Raw genomic sequence first — 24,545 nt, 5'->3', positions numbered from 1 at the left:
GTCGGGCTCCCGGTGCATGGAGCCTGCTTCTCCCTCTGCCTGTGTCTCTGCCTCTCTCTCTCTCTATGACTATCATAAATAAATAAAAATTAAAAAAATTATAAAAAAAAAACAATTGAATCTCCTGTCAGTTAATGGTCCAGGTATCTATAGTACCTAGAACAATAACCGATAACCATTATGAGTCAGTTATTGTTTTAGATGGTAGAAACAGATTTGTCAAGCTTATACACAAGTGAGGGATTCATAGAATTAACAAGAAAATGAATAAACATATAAGATGATATCACATGATAATCAATACCCAGATCAACAGGGACGTGTGAAAGTGCCTGAGCTACTTTAGGTCGCATGGCCAAAGAGGCATTTCTGAGGACTACCATTTGAGTGTAGACCTGAAGGAGGAAGGAGCTAGCTTTGGGGAATTCAAAGGAAAAGTAAGGGGCAGCCCAGGTGGATCAGCGGTTTAGTGCTGCCTTTGGCCCAGGGCCTGATCCTGGAGACCCCAGATCAAGTCCCACGTTGGGCTCCTTGCGTGGAGCCTGTGTCTCTGCCTCTCTCTCTCTGTCTCTCACGAATAAATAAATAAAATCATTTTTTTAAAGCAGCAATTTGTCCAAGATCACATGGTTTATAAATGGCATGATCCAATAGAATCTGTGCTTTTAAGTTTTTTTTTAATTTTTATTTATTTATGATAGTCAGAGAGAGAGAGAGAGAGAGAGAGAGAGGCAGAGACACAGGCAGAGGGAGAAGCAGGCTCCATGCACCGGGAGCCCGACCGCTGTGCCACCCAGGGATCCCAATCTGTGCTCTTAATGTCTATGCTAGTTTGCTTCTCTATGCTTATTTATCTGATTTATCACTACCTTATCAACACCTGAGAATTATCTGGTTGACTTGTAAATAGACCTGTTTCACCTACTACTGGAAGGCAGGTTGGGTAAGTGGACTGATAAACTACTGTGAATGAGGGCAGCCCGGGTGGCTCAGCAGTTTGGCACTGCCTTCAGCCCAGGGCCTAATCCTGGAGACCCGGGATCGACTCCCACCTCAGGCTCCCTGCATGGAGCCTGCTTCTCCCTCTGCCTGTGTCTCTGTGTGTGTCTTTCATGAGTAAATAAATAAAATTAAAACAACAACAACAAAACTACTGTGAGTGAAGAGTTTAGCATGATGCCCGGAACAGCCAGCACCGGTACACTCAGGCTAACATCCTCAGCAGGAGCACAGGCGGCAGGGGTAACGACGGCCAGAGCAGCCCTGCTGTAGAAGCAAAAGCTGGAAACGCACTAAACGTCTCAGCGGAGTAATGTCCAGTGAAAAGATGGCCCTTCCATAATCACCTAACACTCTAGAACTTTAAAAGACAAGGCAGGTTAACATGAAGTAACATGGATGAAACATGAAGAAAGAAAACCGAAGTTGCAGAACCATCCAGATCATGATCTTTGTGAACAACAACAAAACACAGACTTTTGGTGGTTTTAGGGGATACAAGCACACCCTTCCAAACCCCCTCGTCCCGCCCACCACGCACACATGCACGCGCCAAGAGATCCACAGCACCAGGCTGTTCAGAGACCGGCTTAAGGGGGTGGTTGGGAGGGCGGGAGAAGCCAGGACTGAGAGCGCGTCGCGGTGGGGAGGACTTCAAAGGGGACTTCGGCTTTACCCGCAACTTTGCACCTCGCGTGTATGCATCACTGCTCTAAGACAATCGGTTCTTTAAATGCCTCGCAGGAACAGGCCTCTCCGTACTTTCACCCCGGGGCCCGCTGCCCGCTGCGTCCAAAGGGCGAAGGTCAGAGGTCACGCCACCCGCGGACCGCCGGGGATGCAAAGCCACGCCCCAAACCCGAGCCGAGGAGCCAGTCCCGAGTCAGCCCTTCCCGCACACCCCGGGCACCTTTTCCTTCTCCTCACAGCTGAGGGGCTTCCCAGGAGGCTCCTCCATCGGGCCCGCGGCCGAACGGAAGGAGCAGCCGTCGCCAACCCCCAGCCGTCGTCTGGGGACGCAGGGAGCCGGGGCCGACCCTGGGCCCCTGGGGCGCCCGGGAAGGAAACGGGGCGCTCCCCCGGCGCGCCACCAGCTTGCACATGCGAGCGCCGCGCGCCGTCCCCACCACCGCGGCCAATTGCATCTGCCGCTCCGTCTGCGCACGCGCAGCCCGCGACGGCCGAGTAATGGAGCAGGGCCGCTTAGCGGAGGGCCGAGCTGCGGATGAGCGCTGAGGACGCCGAGAGCGGAAGTGGAGGAGCGGCCGGAAGTAGCCCGCATCCCATCCCCGACTGACCGGTTGACAGGCTCCCTGACAGGAGCGGGAGCTGCGGAAAAGAGTCGGCGGCCATGGAGTTGGGCGAGCTGCTTTACAACAAGTCCGAGTACATCGAGACGGTGCGCGTGCCCTCATCTGCCCTCCCCTTCCCGAGGCTGAGGTCCCCATTCTGCCCCTGCCCCACCCTGGGCCCTTTTGGCGTTTAGTCGGACATTACCTGGGGCCGCTTAGTGAATGGCCCACCTTCGTTATTAATGCCTTGCATGGCCAGTTTTAGGTTTTTAAAAAAAATGTATTCCTGATTTCCTAAAGATCAAATGCCTTCCAGAAAGCAGGAGAAGTCTCATCCACCCTAATATCAATAATATCAGTAATATCAATAATAACCCGGGTTTCGGGGTTTTTTAGACTAATGTGTTTTTTAAAAAGTTAAAAAAATTTTTTTATTGCTATGTGATAGAAGACGGTTAGGTTCTTTATAGTCAACATAATATATAATATTTGTTAATATACAATATATAATAGTTATATTACATAATATATGGTTATATATTATATAATATATAGTCAATGTATATTAACATATACTATATAACATATAATACATATTATATATATAGTCAACGTATAATGTGTGTAATTGCTTGAAGTATGGTAAGGGCTCACAAAGTGTTGCTGTGAATTCTCTCAACTCCAATATGGGTAAAGGCATTATCCTGGATTTAGGGATGGAAATGTAGAACTGAGACTTGAATCCCCGTCTCTGATGTTATTAGGCTCTACACCTACCACTTTCAAATCCTGGATGCCTTCCTGGGATCCATGGTTTCCTAATCCATCTTTGGTTTGATTATCCGGGATTCATTCCATGGAAGACTCCACCCCACCCCAAAAAGTCCTTTTTTCTCCAATAGCCGCCTCTCTTGATGGAGACCTCTTAGCCCAGAACCCACTCAGCTTGCCCAGCCCCATTTTCTGCTGTTTGCTTTCAGGCATCTGGAAACAAAGTTAGTCGCCAGTCGGTGTTGTGCGGAAGTCAGAACATTGTTCTCAATGGCAAGGTAAGGGCAGAAGCCAATTCCAAGATGCCTACCTCTGCTTTCTTTCCACTAATTATCACATTAGCCGGGCAGATCATATGTTGTCACGACTCCCATTTATTTTATTTATTTATTTTTTTAAAAATTTTTATTTATTTACTATAGTCACACTGAGAGAGAGAGAGAGAGAGAGAGAGAGAGAGAGAGAGAAGGCAGAGACACAGGCAGAGGGAGAAGCAGGCTCCATGCACCGGGAGCCCGACGTGGGATTCGATCCCAGGTCTCCAGGATTGCACCCTGGGCCAAAGGCAGGCGCTAAACTGCTGCACCACCCAGGGATCCCACGACTCCCATTTATTGCTGTACATTTAAGAATTCCCTTTTTTTTCTCATTCTCTAAATTATTTTTTAAAAAAGATTTTATTTATTTATGAGAGACACAGATTGAGAGGCAGAGACACAAGCAGAGGGAGAAGCAGGCTCCCTGTGGGAGGAGCTGGATGCAGGACTCCATCCCAGGACCCTGGGATCACGCCCTGAGCCAAAGCAGACACTCAACCACTGAGCCACCAGGCGGCCCACTCCAAATTTTATTGAACACAAAGATTCAGTAAAAGGAGGCAACAAGGGATCCCTGGGTGGCTCAGCGGTTTGGCGCCTGCCTTCGGCCCAGGGCACGATCCTGGAGTCCCAGGATCAAGTCCCACGTCCCATGCTCCTAGCATGGAGCCTGCTTCTCCCTCTTCCTGTGTCTCTGCCTCTCTCTCTCTCTCTCTATGTCCATCACAAATAAATAAATAAATAAATAAGCCTTAAAAATAAAAGAAAAAAAAAAGGAGGCAACAAGAGACCTTTTTACCATGATGCCAGGAATGACATACAATGGCACCCAGAACTGAGGTTATTTTAAAGTATTGTAATGTGCCCTGAACTACTAGACACAAACATAAATGGGCAACAAAATATTTTAGTGTAGAAGCTATAAAGTACAGTAATATGATTAACTGTTTAGTAATAATGATTTGGTATTAGCTGAAACTCTTAAAATTAATTTGAGAATTGGGAATGACACTAGGCTATGGAACAGATTTGCAAAATGGAACATGGAAGGCTGAGAATTTGTAGTCTGAATAAATTGAAATACCAAAGAAATGAGTATAAACATAGGTCAGTGATTAGGTATAATTAGTAATTATAGACACAGAACTAGAAAAATCTGTGTTTCTGCACAGAACTAGAAAATTCAGTTAACCCAATCTGACTCATTAGCAAATGTGTGAAGGTTGTTTTAGAAATCCCTTAGGTAATTTCAAAACATTTTCTGTGATTTTACAGAGAAGATTTGTTTTTTAAATTGTGATAAAACATATGTGATAAAATTTACCACTTTGTTTTTAAGTGCACAATCCATTGCCATTAATTATATTAATATCTGGGGTGCCTGGGTGGTTCAGTTGATTGAGCATCTTACTCTTGATCTCAGCTCAGATCTTGATCTCAGGGTTGTGACTCCAAGCCCCGTCCATGCTGGACGTGGAGCCTACTTAAAAAAAATCCTTAAAAAAAATCCCTATTTAAACCATCATGTAGCCATCATTACTGTCTATTTCTAAAACTTTCATCACCCAGACAGAAGTTTTGTACTCATTTAAGGAATAATGCCCTGTTCCTATCTCTGCTGCTCCCCACTTAGTCACTAATAACTTCAGTCCACTTCCTATCTCCATGAATTTGCCTATTCTACATATGTAATATTTGTCCTTTTTTTGTCTTATTTCACTTAGCTTAATGTTTTCAAGGTTCATCCATGTTATAGGGTGTAAACTAATACATATATACGTGGTTTATATTCCTGCTTTACTTGATTTTGTTTCCTATTTTTTTTAAAATCACTTGTTATAATAATCATAGTAGAAAACACCTATCACACCTACTAAGTAGAATTATCCTCAGTTCTGTTTCTAAGATTCACTGTGGTTTGTGTATTTTCCCTCCTGTGTATAGTTCCGTTTATCCTCTCTCTTATTGGTTATTTTGTTCCCAGTTTTTTATTTTGTCCCTTTCAGAACTGTGAGATTTCTATTTTTCTAAATCCTTATATTGGGTGTCACAGTGTTGCAGGGATAGGCAGGGATCAAATAAGTAAGGAAGACTGGATGCCAACAATAGAGAGTGGTGGGGCCTGGTGATGTCCTAGCTAAACTCAGACTGATTGTTGCCATGTGGGAGTCTAGGCTCATGTTTTCTCAGAGCTTCTGATCTTCTCAGAAGAAACTGGAAATCTGTGTTTTTTATTTTTAATTTGAGAGAGAGAGCATGAATGAGAGAGGGAGCAGGAGCAGAGGGAGAGGGAGAAGCAGATTCCCTGCTAATCAAGGAGCCTGACTGAGATCATGACCTGAGCCAAAGGCAGTCGATTAACAGAATGAGCCACCCAGGAGCCCCTGGATTTTTTTGTAATGCAAAATGTCCTGGTATTGAAATAATAGCACTAAATTTAAGTGATGAAACAGGCTGCATGAGACAAACAAAACCAGTTTCTAGGTGCAGTTCTTAGACTTGCCTCATCCTTTGTTGAGTTCAGTAAACTCTGCTTTAGTACCATTTCCTTCCCTGCGAGATCGTTATGTACACTTGATCTCATTTTAACATCCTGCTGCCTCTCTTTTGAATCTGACTTCCCATCTTCAGGTCCACTCATTATAAGGTAGGAAGCCAGGATTTGAATCCCTTGTGCTAAATCTCTTTGACTTCCTGTGATATCCTTTACTTCTTATGTTTTTTTGTGTTTGCTTCTTCAAATGAGAGTGAGATTTAGACTGCCTGAGGGACTTCTGTGGATTGTCTTTATTCTCAGATTAAGATTGCTTTTTTTGTTTAAAGCACAGTAAAACAAAAACAACCATTACCAAGTACTCCGTACTCTTGGTATTCTGCTTCCATCCAAAGAAAAGGAAGTCATTTTCTCTGATTGTAGATGGAAACATAAACTGAAAACAATGATTAAAGTAAATGAAGGATTTCAGATGAAAGTACATGCTAGAGGGGCACCTGGGTGGCTCAGTGGTTGAGCAGCTGCCTTTGGCTCAGGTCATGATCCCGGGGTCCTGGGATTGAGTCTCAAATCAGGCTCCCAAAGGCGAGCCTGCCTCTCCCTCTGCCCTTGTCTCTGCCTTGCTCTCTGTGTCTCTCAAGAATAAATAAATCTTTAAAAAGAAAAAAAAAGAGTACATACTAGAAACAGAGATCTCTTTAAACTTGAAGACCTTTATTTATTTATTTATTTATTTAGGTTTTATTTATTTGATACAGAGAAAGAGAGAGAGAGAGAGAGAGAGAGAGTGAGCACAAGCAGGCAGAAGGAGAGGGAGGAGGAGACTCAATTTCAGGACCCTGGTATCGTGACCTGAGCCAAAGGCAGATGCTCAACTGACTGAGCTACCTAGACGCCCTGAAGAAGACCTTTTTTTTTTTTTTTTTTTTTTTTTAAGATTTCATTTATTTATTCATGAGAGACAGAGGGAGGCAGAGACACAGGCAGAGGGAGAAGCAGGCTCCATGCAGGGAGCCCGAAGTGGGACTTGCTCCTGAGACTCCAGGATCACGCCCTGGGCTGAAAGCAGATGCTCAACCGCTGAGCCACCCAGGCGTCCTTAAATAAGACCATTTTTAGAAACCAAGAGGAACTTACAGTCTTTTATAGTCAGCAGCTGATGAGAAAGTGTCTTTTTACTGGTAGAGGTTTTATAGACCAAACATGTAGGTGAGATTGGTAATCTCTTCTAAGTATGAGCCCACTTCTTTTTTAGTAATTTTTCTTTTTTACTAATTTAGTAATTTTAGCCTGGTGTTCAGGCTAGTGACATATCTAAATTCACCTGTATTCAAGACATTCCTCATCTACCTCTCTAGCCTACTCTTCTGTCCTGGGTCCCACACCTTCATTTACAACTGCTTATTGATCATCCCATAGATACCTCAAACTCAGCATTTCAAAATTGAATTTGTCATCCAATCCCCAGGATCACTCATTCTATTATAGATTCTCCCTCTAGACTCTCTTTCCCCAACATCTAAACAATGAATAGATCATATTGATTCTCTTCCTTTTTTCCCCATTTTTAACATTTTATCGTGGAACTTTTTTTTTAAGATTTTATTTATTTATTTGAGAGAGACAGAATGTGTGGCAAGAGAGAGCATGAGGTGGAGAGAGGGCTGGAGGGAGAGGGATAAGCAGACTCCCCGCTGAGCAGGGAGCCTGATGCAGTCCTAGATCCCATGACTCTCAGACCATGATCAGAGCCAAAGATAGACACTTGACCAACTAAGCCATCCAGGAGCCCCTGTACTGGAACATTTAAAAAGTTATCTTTATTGAGATGTAATTTACATACAATAAAATATACCCATTTTAAGTTTGCAGTTTGACAGGTTTTGTTTTGTTTTTTTATTTTTTTTATTTATTTTTTTTAAATTTTATTTATTTATGATAGTCATACAGAGAGAAAGAGAGAGAGGCAGAGACACAGGCAGAGGGAGAAGCAGGCTCCATGCACCGGGAGCCTGATGTGGGGTTCGATCCCAGGTCTCCAGGATCAAAGGATCAAAGGCAAGCGCCAAACCGCTGCGCCACCCAGGGATCCCTGTTTTGTTTTTTTAAATATTTTATTTATTTATTTGACAGAGAGTAAGAGAAAGAGCACAAGCAGGGGGAGTGGCAGAGGGAGAGAGACAAGCAAGCTTCCCACTGAGCAGGGAGCCCTGTGCAGGGCTCAATCCCAGGACCCTGGGACCATGACCCAAGCAGAAGGCAGATGCTTAACTGACTGAGCCACCCAGGCGGCCTGCAGTTTGACAAGTTTTGGCTGATGTTTACTTCAATACAGTCACTACCACAATTAAGATATAAAATTTTTCCATCACCCTCATTTTCTTGAACCCCTCTATAGTCAGTCCTCCTATTACCCTTGGCCCCAGATAACCACTGTTATAAAACTAATAGAGATTAGTTTTGCATTTTCTAGAGTTGCCTATAATGGGAATCAGGTACTGTTTGTTGTCAGGCTTCTTTCACTCAACATAATGTTTTTGAGATTTATCCATGTTGTGTGTATTAGTGGGTTAATAATTCATTACTTTTTATAGATGAGCAGTATTATTATGGAACTTTTAAGATACGTATCAAAGTAGAAAGAACATATAACAAATCTCCATATACTCATTCTCTGCCTTCTGCAATTAGCAATATTCTGACATTCTTGTTTCATCTGTGTACCTGCCTTGCAAACTCATACCTATTTTGACCAGGGGGAGGGTAGGGAGCTGGGATATTTTATTTATTTTATTTTATTTATTTTTAAATTTGTATTATTTTTAAAAATATTTTATTTATTCATGAGAGACACAGAGAGAGAGGCAGAGACACAGGCAGAGGTAGAAGCAGGCTCCATGCAGGGAGCCCAATGTGGGACTTGATCCCAGGACTCCAGGTCCACGCCCTGAGGTGAAGGCAGACGCTCAACCACTGAGCCACCCAGGTGTCCCTATTTATTTTTTTAAGATTTTTTTCTTAAGATTTTATTTATTCATTCATGAGAGACAGACAGACAGAGAGAGAGAGAGAGGCAGAGACACAGGCAGAGGGAGAAGTAGACTCCATGCAGGGAGCCTGACGTGGGACTCAATCCTGGGTCTCCAGAATCAGGCCCTGGGCTCAAGCCGGCACTAAACCTTTGAGCCAGCCGGGCTTCCCTTTTTTAAGGTTTTATTTATTTATTTATTTATGAGAGACACAGAGAGAGAGGGGCAGAGACACATACAGAAAAGCAGACTCTTTGCAAGGAGCCCGATGGGGGACTCCATCCTGGACCCTGGGATCATGCCCTGAGCCAACAGCAGACACTCAACCGCTGAGCCACCCAGGTGTCCCAAGAGCTAGGGTATTTTAAAGCAAATTGCAAACACTGTATTATTTCATTCATAAATACTTTAATATGTATCACTAAAATTTAAAGGTTTAAAAGAGTACCCTTATATATTTTTTAAGAAGCCAGCAATTTCGTAATATCATCTAATCCTCAGTCCATGTTCAGTTTTTCTAGTATCTTAATATGCCTTTTTACAGTTGGTTTATTCAAATAAGGATCCAAACAAAGTCAAGTACACATTGTGTCTGGTTGATGTATCTCTCAGGACCCTTTAAATCTGTAACAGTTCTCTTCCCCTAGCCCATTTTTCTCCCCATGCCACTTACATGTTGAAGAAACTGGCTCATTCTGTAGAATTTTCAAATTTTGAAGTTTTTTTTTTCTTTTTTAATTCATGAGAGACACAGAGGCAGAGGGAGACATAGGCAGAGGGAAAAGCAGACTCCCCGTGGGAAGCCCAATGTGGGACTTGATCCTAAGACTCCAGGATCACAACCTGAGCCAAAGGCAGATGCTCTACCACTGAGCCACCCAAGAATTTTCAAATTTTGAATTTGGCCATTTTTTTAAAAAGATTTATTTATTTATCTGACAGAGTGAGAGAGAGCGAGAGAGCACAGTTGGGGGAGCAGCAGGCAGAGAGAGAGAGAGAGAAGCAGGCTCCCTACTCCCCAACTGATGGAGCCACCCAAGTGCCCCTGAATTTGGCCAGTTCTATTTACACAGTTGGTCTCTCTGTCCCTCTCCTCCCTCTTAATTAATAGATCTGGAGGCTTGATCAGATTCCCATACCTCATATTTCTCTTTTCCTCATGTACAGCTGTTGGCTTAGAGAGGACCCATCCCCTTATTTTACTCTGATTCACTGTCATCATCTAAAGGGTCACTTTCCCCTCCAGTCTGACCTGACCTGTCCATTCAGACTCTAGACTGCTTTCAGAGTAATAGTTCTAAAATGAAGATTTAGGGGCACCTGAGTGGCTCAAATGGTTAAGTGTTTGCCTTTGGCTCAGGTTGTGATCCCAGGGTCCTAGGATCAAAGTCCTGCATCGGGCTCTCTGCTCAGCGGGGAGCCTCTTCTCTCTCCCTCTGCCTGCTACTCCACCTGCTTATGCACACACACTCACTCTCTCTGTCAAATAAATAAAATCTTAAAAAAATATATAAAGATTCAGTGTATTATACCTCTGCTTAAAAACTTTCATTGAATCCTTATATCCTCTGGGGAAAAAGCCTAAGCTTCTGTATTCAGTATACATAATGCCTCAGAAAGCCTGGTCCCAGCTTACTTTCCTAGCTCTAACCCCAGCCATATGCACTTTTTTTAAAACCCCATTTATTCATTTATTCAAAAGACATTTCCAGAATGCCTACTCTTTACGAGGTACAGGGCATCAATTCCCCCAAACTACTCAGTTCTGTTATTCACTCTGCAGTCCATCTAGGCAGTCTTTGGGCAGCTGGATATCATACCCTGCATTGTAGCACTTGACTTGAGTCAGAATTTGGGAGAAACCAGAAGCTGAATAGGCCTAACTCTGGGAGCATGAGGTTGGAGATAGGAGCATTGGGAGATTGGACAAAGGTAGGAGCAGCCTGAATTCTCACTGAGAATCACTGAGCAAGCAGCCAAGGCATAGGGGCAGGTGGAACTAAGTAAATCTGAGGAGGTGAGTAAACTAGGTTTACTATAGGCATTCTCAATAAAGGTCTGTTTGTTCAATGAGTCCTATTTATGAGATATTAAGGGCAAAACTCGTGATATGCTGGGAATATCTTCAGCAAAAAGTTACCCTTTTGACAGCATGTGTGACTCAGTAGATCATAGCATAACTTCAGTCAGTGTCTTACCAACTCTTTTTAGTTGTTTTAGGCTATGTTGGTAGTTTTTTTAAATGTGCTTTATTTTATAGACCATCGTGATGAATGACTGTATTATCCGAGGGGATCTCGCAAATGTAAGGGTTGGACGCCATTGTGTTGTGAAAAGTCGGAGTGTCATAAGGCCACCATTCAAGAAATTCAGCAAAGGGTATGTAAGTTAATTACTTTGTTTCGGGCTTGGGTGAGATGCTACTATGGGTGGTGTGTTCCACCTGTTGAGTTGTGATGTAAGGAGCAGGTCTGTGCTGTGGTTTGGGTCACTGAGGAAGAATTCACTGTAATGAACACAACTCTGGTGGTCTTGGCCTAGCTGTTAGTTGGTGGCCAGAAACAGAATCTACTTAAGTTGACAAAGGCAGAGGGGGTTCTGATGAAGAGACACGGGCATATTTAATGGAATATAAGGGTAGGAAAAGGGCCAGGCCTCACAAGGGACTAGAACGTGTAACTGGACAGCCAGAATCAAGACAACTATTCTATCTCTTCTACCGAGATGATATTATTTCTTATCAGTCCTTGTCTCTGCATTTCTGCTTCCTTCTCCTCTCTTTCACACTGGTTTCATCTTCCCCCTTTTCTCATGGAGCCAACTGTGCTGCCTCCCTTATTCGTGTCAGTTCTCTTTAGGCTAAGCAGATACCAGCCAAACATTTTAAGTCTTATTTCCAGACTTTTGGCAGAGGGCATCTGATTGGTTCAGCAGGAGTTAAGTGCCCACCTTTGTCTTAAACAATTTTGACCCAGAGGGCAGGGGTAAGTCAGGCCCACTCTTCTCTTGGTGGGAGTAAAGATTGTCTAAGAAAGGACATGGACATGGCAGGAAAACTGTCCACTATGCCTGATATACTGGGTTTTGGAGGGTTGGTTTTTTGTTTCTTGGTTTTCGGTGGGGTTTATTTGGCCTCTTTCCCTTTTTTCCCTCCTGGCTCCTACCTATGGCACCATCTGCATTTCATTGAGTAATTGAGCAAGCATTGATTGCTTTCTTTATATCAGTCACTAGATTCTAAGATGGGTAAGTAAAGATAGGTGAAATTGCATTCCTGCCTCAAAGTTATCAAAAACCTAGTGATAGAAACATTTACATGCATAAATGGCTACTATAAAATGTGATAGCCACCATATAAAGTGAAACTCCTGTCACAGGGCCATGAACATGGTTAGGGAGGAACAGAGAAGAGAGCAACCGACTCAGACTATAATATGTAGGAGTAGAGTGTGCAGGAATCATTGCGCATGTCTCAGAATGAGGCCAGACTCCAGGCTTTCCATTACATACAGGAATGGGGGCAGGGAGTCAGTGTAAATCATTCACGTGAAAACATTTGCTCATTAGCTCAGAAGGCTATTGGGAGGAAACTAGAAAACCTTGTGGTGGCCTTTTGTGGTTCCATACTGTGACAGGTACTCTGCTAGAGTGGTCGATTCCCCCTTTTGTTGGCAGCATTATTGGGCTGGATATGGTCTCAGAAAAGCACCGAGAATAAATAAGGGGTTTGTTGGTGAACAGTAGGATGTGTAAATAGGAATAGTCCACATGAGAAATATAAGAATACAAAAGTGTAAATAGCAATGCATGAATAGCAAATGAGTATGGATTCCCCCATCCCTCACCCCACGTATCTCAATACCAAAATCAGATAATAGATAATGAAACCAGGTAGTAATACCAAGTTTGGAAGTTTTAACTAATTAATTAATTTATTTTAAAGATTTTATTTATTTATTCATGAGAGAGAGAGAGAGAGAGAGAGAGAGAGAGAGAGAGAGAGAGAGAGAGGCAGAGACACAGGCATTGGGGAAGTAGGTTCCATGCAGGGAGCCCGACGTGGGACTTGATTCCGTGTCTCCAGGATCATGCCCTGGGCCAAAGGCGGCACTAAACCGCTGTGCCACTGGGGCTGCCCTGGAAGTTTTAATTTAAAATTCAAAAGCTTGGGAACCCTGGGTGGCGCAGCGGTTTGGCGCCTGCCTTTGGCCCAGGGCGCGATCCTGGAGACCCGGGATCGAATCCCACGTCGGGCTCCTGGTGCATGGAGCCTGCTTCTCCCTCTGCCTGTGTCTCTGCCTCTCTCTCTCTCTCTGTGACTATCATAAATAAATAAAAATTAAAAAAAAAAAAATAAAAAAAATAAAATTCAAAAGCTAACTGTTGCTGTAGACTGTGGTAATATCAAGGAATTCATTGTCATACAAGGGTCCTCCATCAAAAATACAAATGGATTAAGGAAGATTTAAATAAACTATAGGTCCAGGGAGGACAGGCATCGTCTCTGACAAGATATTCTTGACAGACTGGAATACAGGACTAGAAAAAGCCAGCGAGCATACAGCTACTTCGTTTTAGTTCCAGTCCAAATATTTTCCATCCTAAGGTACTAAAGTTGGTAATGTGACCAGAGAACGACTGTGAGTGACATTGAGGATCTTGGAGAATGGGAATGATGTCAAAAATCTGGAGAAAGCCTATTGACTCCTACTCATCCTGCAAGTCTTGATCTAAATGTTATTTTTTTTAAAAGATTATCTATATTTATTTGAGAGAGCACAAGCGGGGTTAGGGGCAGAGGGAGAGGGACAAGCAGACTCCCCACTAAGCAGGGAGCCCAACTTGGGACTCGATCCCAGGACTCTGAGACCATGACCTGAGCCAAAGGCAGATGCTAACTGTCTGAGCCACTCAGATGCCTCCACACTTTTTTTCTTTAAAGATTTTTTTTTAGGAAAAAAAAAAAAAAAGATTTTTTTTAGGGACACCTGAGTGGCTCAGTGGTTGAGCATCTGCCTTTGGCTCAGGGCGTGATCCCAAAGTCCTGGGATCGAGTCCCACATCAGGCTCCCTGCATGGAGCCTGCTTCTCTGTCTGCCTATGTCTCTGCCTCTCTCTATCTGTGTCTCTCATGAATAAATAAATAAAATTTAAAAAAAAAAAGGGTTTTATTTATTCCTTAGAGAAGACAGATGAGCAGGAGGAGGGGCAGAGGGAGAGGGACAAGAAGAATTCCCACTGAGCAGGGAGCCCTGGGATCGTGACCTGAGCTGAAGGAAGACGTTTAGCTGACTGAGCCACCCGGCACCCTAGGAGCAGTCTTATTGAGACAAGGTGTTGAAGTTGAGAGTATGATTTGCAGTTTTATATAAACCTTGATCAAAAGCACATTATACTGACATTTTTGTTGTTCATCTTCTTTTCCTTCTCTAGTGTCGCATTCTTTCCTTTACATATCGGGGACCATGTTTTTATTGAGGAAGATTGTGTGGTCAACGCAGCTCAGATTGGCTCTTATGTTCACGTTGGCAAGAACTGTGTGATTGTGAGTATGGTGTCTAGCCTCACTGCCCTTCCAGGTCCCGTCCCTTACGTCAGTAGGCCTCTCCTTCTGTACCAAGCAGGGTAGAAGTAGTTTCTGGTCTACTGGAATTAGAGTTTGGATTTGGAGTTTTCTGGGCATTAATAATCATGGCTAAACTTTTTCTTCTTTTTTTTTTTTTTTTGGCTAAATTTTTTCTGACCTCTTCTATATGATGTTAGATTTTGCCTTTGATTATTTCATTTGACCCTCATAATTATCCAAGGGTGGTAGTTACTATTATTACCCCTGTCTTCAGGCAACAAGCCTGAAAACCTTAGAAATTAGTGGATTTGACAGGGCAATGAATGGTAGAGCTGGGATTCTAACCCAGGCAGTATGGATAGCATGCCCGCTCTATGGTCTACCTATTGCTTTATCTCCAGGATCGTACAGTCTAGCAGAGGCCTGGGGCATGACATTAGGGGAACTGCAAGGAGTTCTGGGTGATGGGCATGCAGGGTACAAGTGGGCCCTTTTTCAGTGAAACCTATAGGACGCTGGTCCACAGGAGCCTTGGCACCTACTTGTTTCATATGGCCAAGGTGTTACAAAGTTGAATTTCTTAGTATTTCATGGATTTCAAGAGCTTGATTTCAAGAGCTTGATTTCATTTGGATTTCTGAGAATATCCTGGATGAGAGTGTTAATGACCAGAGCTGAACTGTCTCAAAGATGAGGGAAAATGTTTCCTATATTTTAAATTTGGACCCAAATTCTAGCTTCTAGGACAAGCCAAGAACTTTTTATGTTTTTATTATTTATTTTTTTAAAGATTTATTTATTTATTTATGAGAGAGAGAGAGAGAGAGAGAGAGGCAGAGACACAGGCAGAGGGAGAAGCAGGCTCCATGCTGGGAGCCCGATGTGGGACTTGATCCCGGGACTCCAGGATCATGCCCTGGGCCAAAGGCAGGCGCTAAACCGCTGAGCCACCCAGGGATCCCCCTTTTTATGTTTTTAAATGGGTGTTCCAGGGATGTCTGGGTGGCTCAGCGGTTTGGCGCCTGCCTTCAGCACGGGGCATCAGTGATCCTGGAGTCCCTGGATCGAGTCCCGCATCGGGCTCCCTGCATGGAGCCTACTTCTCCCTCTGCCTGTATCTCTGCCTGCCTCTCTCTATCTCTCTCTCTCTCTCTTTCATGAATAAATAAAATCTTAAAATAAATAAATAAAAATAAATGGGTGTTCCCAGTAATACAGAGGCAGCTCTCTGTTCTAGAAAAGACTCAAGTATCAAAATACTTGGAGGAACCATGCAGTCACATTTTGTAAGCCACAAGAGCACAGCAAAGGTGGACCATGCAATGGAGAGCCACAGTGCTGTGGAAAACATCCCAATCTGACTTGTTAGGCAGAATTAAATGAAGTGGTTGTTTTGCCAGATATTCTCCTCCAGGAGTCCCTTCATATATATGAATTAGAGACAGAGGGTCTTTAGTTTGGCATGATGTTGAAGAAAGGGGAAAACAGTGAAATCCATCCTATCCCCTCATTCTGTGTGACAAAAGCTGGCTTTCTAAGCCATAGCTGTTTTTTTGACATTTTCTTCAAAGTGATGACATCCTCATAGTAGCCTCGTGTATCAGTCCTGTCCTTTAGCCTCAGAGCAAAATGTCTGAACCATTAAAATCCAAATGCTCTTCCCAGTGCTTAGGGAGTTCTAGTTTTCTTGTCGTGTGCTCTGCTTTTTGTGCCACTTTTTTTTTTTTTTAAGATTTTATTTATTTATTTGACAGAGAGAGAGCCAGAGAGCACAGCCAGGGTAATAGCAGAGGGAGTAGGAGAAGCAGGTTCCCTGCTCAGCAGGGAGCTCAATACTGGGTTCAATACCAGATCTTGGGATCATGACCTGAGCCCAAGGCAGATGCTTAACTGACTGAGCCACCCAGGCACCCCTTTGTGCCACTTTTTGATATATTAGTTCAGACATAGTCACTGTTGGGTATTGGCAGTACTTACTTGTGAGCCTTTTACAAATTCTCAATCTCAGGAGAAAAATTCTTTTAGAGTTCTAGAATCTCAGAGCTCACAGGAACTCTTTTAAAAGTCCACCTGTCCCCATGACTCACAGATCCTTCCGATAGCATCCATTTGGTAGTCTAACTCCCGTTTGGGTGTGTGAAGGTATAGGTATCAGATGCCTGCCGGAAAAGCCACACAGGCAGTCTTCATAAGACCTGTTACTGTGCTGTGAGCTTTACATTTATTGTCTCTAATCCTCATTGTGTCCATGCAAGTTTGGTTTTATGTCTTGTTTTACAGACAAGGAAACTAAGTCAGAGAGATGCTGAGTGACTTGTGTAAGGAGATACAGGTAGCTGTGATACTGGCAACATGGAGTTCTTGACTCTTTGGAAAGTCCTCCAGGAAAGAACAAAGATGCAGTTTCAGCTTTTGATCTTTTCATCTATTGCCAATGCATTCATGCCTAAGAAGTACCAGCATTTTGACTTTTGCTGCTATTTAAGTGATCAGCTCGCCCAGAATGCTCTGATAGCTGATTACGCATCATTTTCCTGAGTGGGCAGAATGGCTAACTAGTGGACACAGCAGGTGCCTCCAGACTGTGTACATGGCGGAAGGTTTTATTCACACTGCTCTTCTTTTCCAGGGCCATTTATCTACAGATTCCCTCTGTGTGAATGTGTCATGCCTCATGCAGCACATTCAACTTCTTTCCATTCAGTGCCCATGTGCTTAGTCAGATTTATAGGAGCCTAGATGACATAGGCTATCTTTGAGTTAATTTGAGAGTCACCAGGGGAGCTGGCCAGCTGCTATATTTTTGGAATTGCCACTAGCAGGTAATTCATGGGAGAGAACTTTCCAAGAATGAACGGATTGCTGCAGTGGTTATTTGTTCCTAAGCTACAGAGAGCGCCAAGGATTGCCAAGGCTATTATTCACCTCGCCAGACAGCTTAGTAATCACTTCAGAAATTCATACCTTTGAGGTATAAGCTTTCTAAAAATTCATTTGGTAATCTACCTGAAAATTCCTGGAAATACATGCAATTTGGGTATTTTTTTAGTAATGGGGAAATTTTTAATACAACCAAGTCAAAATATTTTTCATATTCTTTGGTAAAATCTGAAATCTGGACAGGTTAGCCTTGTCTTGATGTTGTTAGGGATTCCAAATTGTCATCCAAGTATGGTTTTAAAGATCTATTTATTCATGAGAGACAGGGAGGCAGGGACATCAGTAGAGGGAGAAGCGGGCTCCCCATAGGGAGCCCAATGCAGAACTCAATCCAAGATCCCAGGATCACACCCTGAGCCAAAGGCAGACGCTCAACTGCTGAGCTACCCAGGCATCCCTGTCAGCCAAGTATGTTTTATCAGATCGTTTGACCAGAGCACAAGTGAACTCACAGGCCCTGGTGATGTAAATTCAGTCAGTGAAAACCCTAACTTTCATTAACCCAGCAGGTAGTCTGAGGCACAACTTTAATCTGTAAACAGAAGCCTGTCCTTTCCCTTAACCCAGGAGACAGATGGATCTACCAGACCTTATTTCTTGCCCTCAAAATGCTGTGAATGGTGGCAGAATTGAAAAGTAGCAGCAGTGGATAAGTCAAGCATAAGGCTTGGCTTAAACCTTCAAAATGAGCATATTTGCTAATACAAACCAGCAGTAAAAAGTAGACTCTTATTCGATGCACAAGTGGCTCCAAGGGTTCGATTGATATGAGAATTAGTCTCCTCTTTCCCACTTTCCCTTGGAAGGTTCTCAGGCAGGTTCTTCCCTCATGGAAACAAGACAGCTGGTCCAAATGTCTGTCCTATCCCCTAGAAACCCTACTGGAAAGAGCTACTTTTCCCAGTAATCCCAGCAGAATCTTTTTTTTTTTTTTTAATTTTTTTTTTTAATTTTTTTATTTATGATAGTCACAGAGAGAGAGAGAGAGAGGCAGAGACACAGGCAGAGGGAGAAGCAGGCTCCGTGCACCGGGAGCCCGATGTGGGACTCGATCCCGGGTCTCCAGGATCGCGCCCTGGGCCAAAGGCAGGCGCCAAACCGCTGCGCCACCCAGGGATCCCCCCAGCAGAATCTTTGACAATAGGATTCATCAGACTGATTGGGCTCATTCCCCACATCAGTTGCTGTGGCCAGGCTTGGGGCTTGGGGTTAGCATAGGGGACTGTGATGGGCAGAGGGGTGGTTTCCAAGAACAATACAGGTTCTGTTACAGAAGAAAGGAGATCAGATGTCAGACAAGCATAATAATAGATGTCTACTGCATTTTAAAAGACAAGCAGAAAATCGCACAACTCTTGGAAGACTGAATTTGAATCTGTAATGCCAAAGATAACATGAACTGTCCCTAGCATTCAACCCTTCTCCAAGTTCATGCACACATACACATGCACATTCATATCCCTACCTCATATCCTGTACCTCAGGTGCCACCCAAAATAGGGAATTGTGGCCAAACCTCTTGTCATTGTTCTTGTCTATTATATGATAGCATGGATAGAGAAAATATAAAATAGCATTCCATACAGCAGACCAGGCAACTTTTATTCAAGCATTTCCTGCTCTATTTCCTAGTGACAAGATTTTAATTTCAGGGGCGCCGGTGTGTGTTGAAAGACTGCTGCAAAATTCTTGATAACACAGTATTACCTCCAGAAACTGTGGTGCCACCATTCACTGTCTTCTCAGGCTGCCCAGGTAAGGTTGGCTGTTGAATATGAAAGCTCATTTTCCATCACAAAAAAAACCATATGCAATTTTTATCTCTTACAATGTATTGAGAATTTAAAAATTCTCCTGCTACAGATTACCTAGAAATGCTATCTAAAATATAACCAGTATCTTTTCAAATGCATAATTGGGTTCACAAGGAAATTTCAAGGGTCAGAAACAAAGAGGAAAATAAACTCTCACTATAAGTATGGTTAGGTTTATGTATCTTCCTAATTAGAGTAGTTTAGGGTTTCATACTCCTGTAGGGATGAGAGAGAAAGCCTTGTATCCACAGAGAGATCCTCTTAAAGTGTGATCTCCCAACAAAAAGCTGATAGAGAGTAAACCCGCCACCAGCCCAGGAAAAGTATAAAGAAACAAGACTCTCTTGGCCTGGGTTCTGGGTAGAAAAAGAAAAAGTCTCCATTTCTCTCCAGAGAATTCTAACAATGGCTTCATGTTGGTTGGAGATTTGAGCTTATATTTCCCATATTGCCCAAAAATGCCCAAACTGAAAATTTGATGTTAACCGTGGTCTAAGATTAATGATAGCTCTAGGACACCCAAGAGAAGCAAGTACATCCCCTCTTGATCTTGGCTTACAGAATGCCATCAGGTAAAGCCTTCATCAGCTCAGTGTTCCAAATGAACACGTGAGGAAACAAAAGTGATACATGCATATCCTAGAAAATTTGGAAATCAGAAAATCAGAATGAAGAAGAAAATCTCATGTCCACTATCCCACCCCAAGGCAGTCTCTTTTCTTCTCCATATGGTTTTATATGGATGAACTTATGCAGTGTGGGCAGAGGGCACACCAGAGATTCACAGATGGAAGATGCTATGTAGAAAGAGATTTGACAGTAGATGAGATATACCACCAACTGGGTGGTTTAGTTGCTTTTCTAATTAAAAAACTCATCACTCAGATCATTGACTTTGGGTTTCGAAGATGTACAAAATCATCCACTTAGAATCTTTGGGGAGGAAATTGTCTGTTCTGCTGTTTCCATGCATCTCTGCATTTGCAGAGGAGGAAGGAGAGCCTTGCTGAGTGATTCTCCCTATATTGGGTTCCCACTGTGGAAAAGTCTCATTGTTCTTAGCAAATGCAAATCAGAATAGTCCCAGCGGTTGTCTTAGGTTGATTGTCAGACAGTTATCTGATCTGAGGTGAGAAGTAAATTGCCAGAGAAATACCTTAATCTCTTTTAACTTATTCAAGGTTCTTAGAACCAGGTGTGGTCTTTGTGCATTGATGACTGAGGCGGGAGACACCGCTTGGTATTTGTTTTGTTTTGTGTGTGTTTTTTCTTTTAAAAGATTTTACTTCTTTATTCATGAGAGACACAAAGAGAGAGGCAGAGATGTAGGCAGAGGGAGAAGCAGGTTCCCTGCCAGGAGCCTGATGCGGGACCTGATCCCTGGACCCCAGGTCCCCGGGATCACAACGTGAGCCGAAGGCGCTCAACTACTGAGCCACCCAGGCGCCCCTACTACTTGATATTTTAAATCCAAATAAGCACTGTGTTTGGAGGTTCTGATGGAGGATTCAAGCTGCCTGAGACCTCAGAGATCATTGTGTAGATGGGGAAACTGGGAGATTGGATTGTCTGTCTACAGGATCAGAGCTGGTTCATAGGAAAGCCTTGACTAGCACTTAAAACCCTTATTTAGAGTCTAGTACTTTCTGCATTGTGACAGAGACTTCCCATGTTTGTTTTCAGCATTTTCACAAGGAAATGCTAACATCTAGATACTGCTGTTGGCAATTTACATCTTTTATAAAGAAGCCTAAGACTGTAGGACAGCCAGCACAGTTTTGGAGGGCTCCACTGTGTGACATTGAGTAGTGGAACAAAATGAAAGGCGAATCATCCAGGAAGAATCTGGGTCACGAACTAAAAAGCCTGAACTGCCTGTAGGAATCAGAAGTGATTGAAGTAATAGCCTATCATGGCTGTCCCAGAATACAGGCGTAACATTATAAGAACTTCTGATATTTCATGAGGAGCTAAAAATCTGAATTTCTATGGGATATATCTGAATTTTTAAGGGTTGGCTGCTAACTTTTTAAAAAAGATTAAATACTGTACAGACCAAACATATGTTTGCAAATCTAACATGGGCTGCTCATTTGTAAAAGGTAGGTGTCTGTGAGAATTTTGTATTTTTTAGACTTTTTTTTCTATTCTACCTGTTATTTTCTCTCTATATATGTATGCAAGTGTCTGTGTTTGTTTTGTATGCATATTAATGCAGAGGTATGTGTTGTATATGTGTATATATGTACTTGTGTATATAACAGAGATATATAAAACTACTTAACCTGTATAAACAGATTCACACTTTCTCTTACTTGGAAACTTGTGTTCTTAATGGTGTATCTTGGGCATCTTTTCTTGTCGTATGTAGAGATTCCCCTAATTCCTTTTCATGGTTATGTGGTTTTCAGTGCATAAAAGCACCACGGTGTAACGGATCAGTTCCCTGGTATAATGGGTCATTAGACGCTGTATCTGGATTTTCACTGTTAGAAGCTTTGCTGCATTAATATTCTTGTACATATATTGTTTAATTGGGCAAGGTTATTTGGAGGATAAATTCTTAGAAGTGATTCTTCAGGCTACAGAGTGAACTTTTAAAAGTTTTGCTACATTTTCCAAAATTCCTCTTCAAAATGGTTGTACAAATATATGTTTCCACCCATAGTGTACAAGAGTGCCTCTTCCCTAGAAATCTTTAAATACAATTTTTTGTCTTTCAATAGGATATTTCTGTTCTACTCCCATCCATGATTTGTCTATATGTAGCAGGTTTGGGGGTTGGATTCAGTTTCATTGTATGAACAACAGAGTGGTTTCTTACCTCAAAGGGTGTTCACCTTGGCTTGCCCTGTAGGTGTCACACCACAATCCAGGGGATGGACCAATCTTTGTCTGAAACAACCTCCCATGTAGTCAGAGATGCCTTAACTCTTCAAATCATACAATAATGTACTAACTTCTTTTATCTGGAAGATATTTATCCATTCGAGGATTTGTATTATTGTTTGTCTCCCCCCCCACACAAAAATTCCATCTTGAAGATAAACGGTCAGTAAAAATATTCTGCTACTGTTGAAGCTGGAAGACCTAGCATTTAGATGCTCATGAGTAAAGAAAAGGGCCTCATAGGGGTTTAAATGGAAATTAAAACTGCTGGCCTTCCTCGGCTCCAGTTCGTTGACCAGGTCTTTCTTTCTCCAGGACTGTTTTCAGGGGAGCTCCCAGAATGTACCCAGGAGCTGATGATTGACGTCACCAAGAGCTACTACCAGAAGTTTTTGCCCTTGACACAGGTCTAATGTCTCTGCCTCGTGTCTTGAATTCGTTTGAGCTCTAAGATGAACTTGGGGACAAAGTGAGACAGCCAGCATCTACAAAGAGCTCTTGTGTCTTTGATACCTTCTGCCCTCTTTTTTTGTCTGGTTTTAATTCTTTAGAATTTCCCAATCCTTCCAGGTTCTAAGCTCTTAAGACTTTAACAACAGAACGTCTGGAGGAATTGTGTCCAAATGCTGTGCTTAATGGTCTTATCTATTAACGGTCACTTCATAACATTATCTGTGGAACACAGAATCATCTGTTCCCAGCACTCCCACCCCTTGGTGCTGTGGGTGATGGGATCCTGCTGAAACAGGCCTGCAGAGCAGGGCATGTCCCAGGTGGAGGTCGTGAAGCTGGCATGCTACTCATGGCCATTAGCTGCCCACACAGTGATCACCTCCCACATGGGTCACTCTCAGCTTCAATGAGAGCAACATTTGGCCAGTTGCTACAATTGCTAATGGTCGTGGGGGGAAAAAGTGTTTGTGACTTTTCAGAGCCCAGATTCCTTTTGGCTACTAAAACTTGAAGGTAGGAGTGGTTAGCATTTCTCCTCTTCCCAAAATGATCTTAAATGTCATTTTAACCCAGGGTGATTAATAAAAGGCTATCTAGCATTCTGTTCTAGGGCCTTTGGCTTTCACTAGAAGGGGTTTTATTTTTGCAAAGACCTAGGTATGAGTATTCTGCGTGGATGAGCTAGTCTAGCAGTCACTCCTTGCCTCACAGTATTTGGAGGCAACAGCATATGCCTTATTTCCTTGAAGATGTAGCCTTTGTGACACTTGTCCTCTGGCCTAGAGCCATTCACCCACTCGTATTTGCCATAAACCTTACATTTCAGACCAAAATATCTGTACCTAGACCCAATCACATATATACACGGGGGACTCCTAAATCATTCTGTGGGCACAGAGCCCCAAGGAGTAAATGAAGTTACTAGCGCTGTTCTTAACTCTCTCCTGGGGAATAACACATCCTTGCCTGGTTTTGCTCTGACTTCTTGGTCTAAAAGGAAGAGTTAGAAAGGAAGGTCTGAAAGGCTTTGCTTTGCTTAATGCTCTGATTCTGCTGTGAACAGGGTAAGGTAGTCCAGCCTTGAAGGTTAGGATCTAGCAGGAGCTTTCCTGACTTAATATCTGGTTGTGAGGTTTGTTAAAATGGCTATATGTGGTGATCTCCTCTAGGTCAATGTAAAGCTGTTCCAGTTTGTTGGTTTTTTTTTTATGTTTGTGCATTAAAAGATAAACACGCGAAACAAAGCATTTGAAGGTGATCTCTCTCCACCTCCATGATGGCTACCTCACTTCATCAGGCAGCCTCCCTGCTGAGCAGGGAGTCCAGTGTAGAGCTTGATCCCAGGACCCTTGGATCATGACTTCACTGCATGCCTGGTCCCTTGCTATAAATTTTACATTCACTGTATTGCTATGGCTCACGCCAACCCAGTAAGGTAGATGTTATTCCTATTTTACAGATGAGAAAAAAACTCAAAGATCTTAGATAACTTTGGCACAATCCATACAGTGAAGAAGTAGCTGACCCAGGTTTATCTGGCAGCCTAGTCGTGCAATTCAGCTCTCCCCTAGTAAGATGAGACTAGGCTTTTCCTTGGAGCACATCTGCTACGAGTCCTATCTGACACCAGTGGTCTGTAATGGCTGCAATTTTTTTTTTTTTTAATCATTTTCTGGCATCTCCCCCAGCCAGAGGGAGATGGTATTGATTGAACCATCCGACAGTGTCTGTCACAGACAGGAAGCCCAGTGTCCCTTCTGACACAGTCATCAGAGATGACTGACTCCTTGCAATGTGCCCTGGTGTCTTGTAGCTGCAGTTTTGAAGGTAAATGGGAGTAGGTTCCGTGAGAGAATTGTAGAATTGTCTTGCTTGCAGTCAAGAAATAGTGTCATAAAATTCCATACCATATGGTTGGCACTCTATAGAGGAATCTGCAAGTTGGATTAGACAAAAATCCAGTTAGAATGCTTTGTTGCAA

General features: G+C 42.9%; 2 protein-coding genes across 2 annotated transcripts in view; one reads left to right on the top strand and one right to left on the bottom strand.

Annotated features, from left to right (window-relative positions):
- PALB2 (partner and localizer of BRCA2) overlaps window positions 1-2,281 on the bottom strand; it is a 28,419-nt gene extending 26,138 nt beyond the window's left edge. The window contains exon 1 of the mRNA XM_041746901.1: window positions 1,910-2,281. Coding sequence (XP_041602835.1) covers window positions 1,910-2,281 — 372 coding nt within the window. The remainder of the gene's footprint in view (window positions 1-1,909) is intronic.
- On the top strand, window positions 2,264-23,800 carry DCTN5 (dynactin subunit 5). The gene is made up of 6 exons (XM_041746905.1): window positions 2,264-2,398; window positions 3,272-3,340; window positions 11,163-11,281; window positions 14,336-14,447; window positions 19,061-19,163; window positions 22,427-23,800. Exons 1-6 carry the CDS (start codon window positions 2,351-2,353, stop codon window positions 22,522-22,524), a joined length of 549 nt encoding a protein of 182 aa, XP_041602839.1. The 5' UTR covers window positions 2,264-2,350; the 3' UTR covers window positions 22,525-23,800.
- The last annotated feature ends 745 nt before the right edge of the window (window positions 23,801-24,545 follow it).

This window comes from Vulpes lagopus, chromosome 3 (assembly GCF_018345385.1).
Source record: "Vulpes lagopus strain Blue_001 chromosome 3, ASM1834538v1, whole genome shotgun sequence".
NCBI classification, from domain to species: domain Eukaryota; kingdom Metazoa; phylum Chordata; class Mammalia; order Carnivora; family Canidae; genus Vulpes; species Vulpes lagopus.
This window is presented reverse-complemented; position numbering and strand designations above follow the sequence as displayed.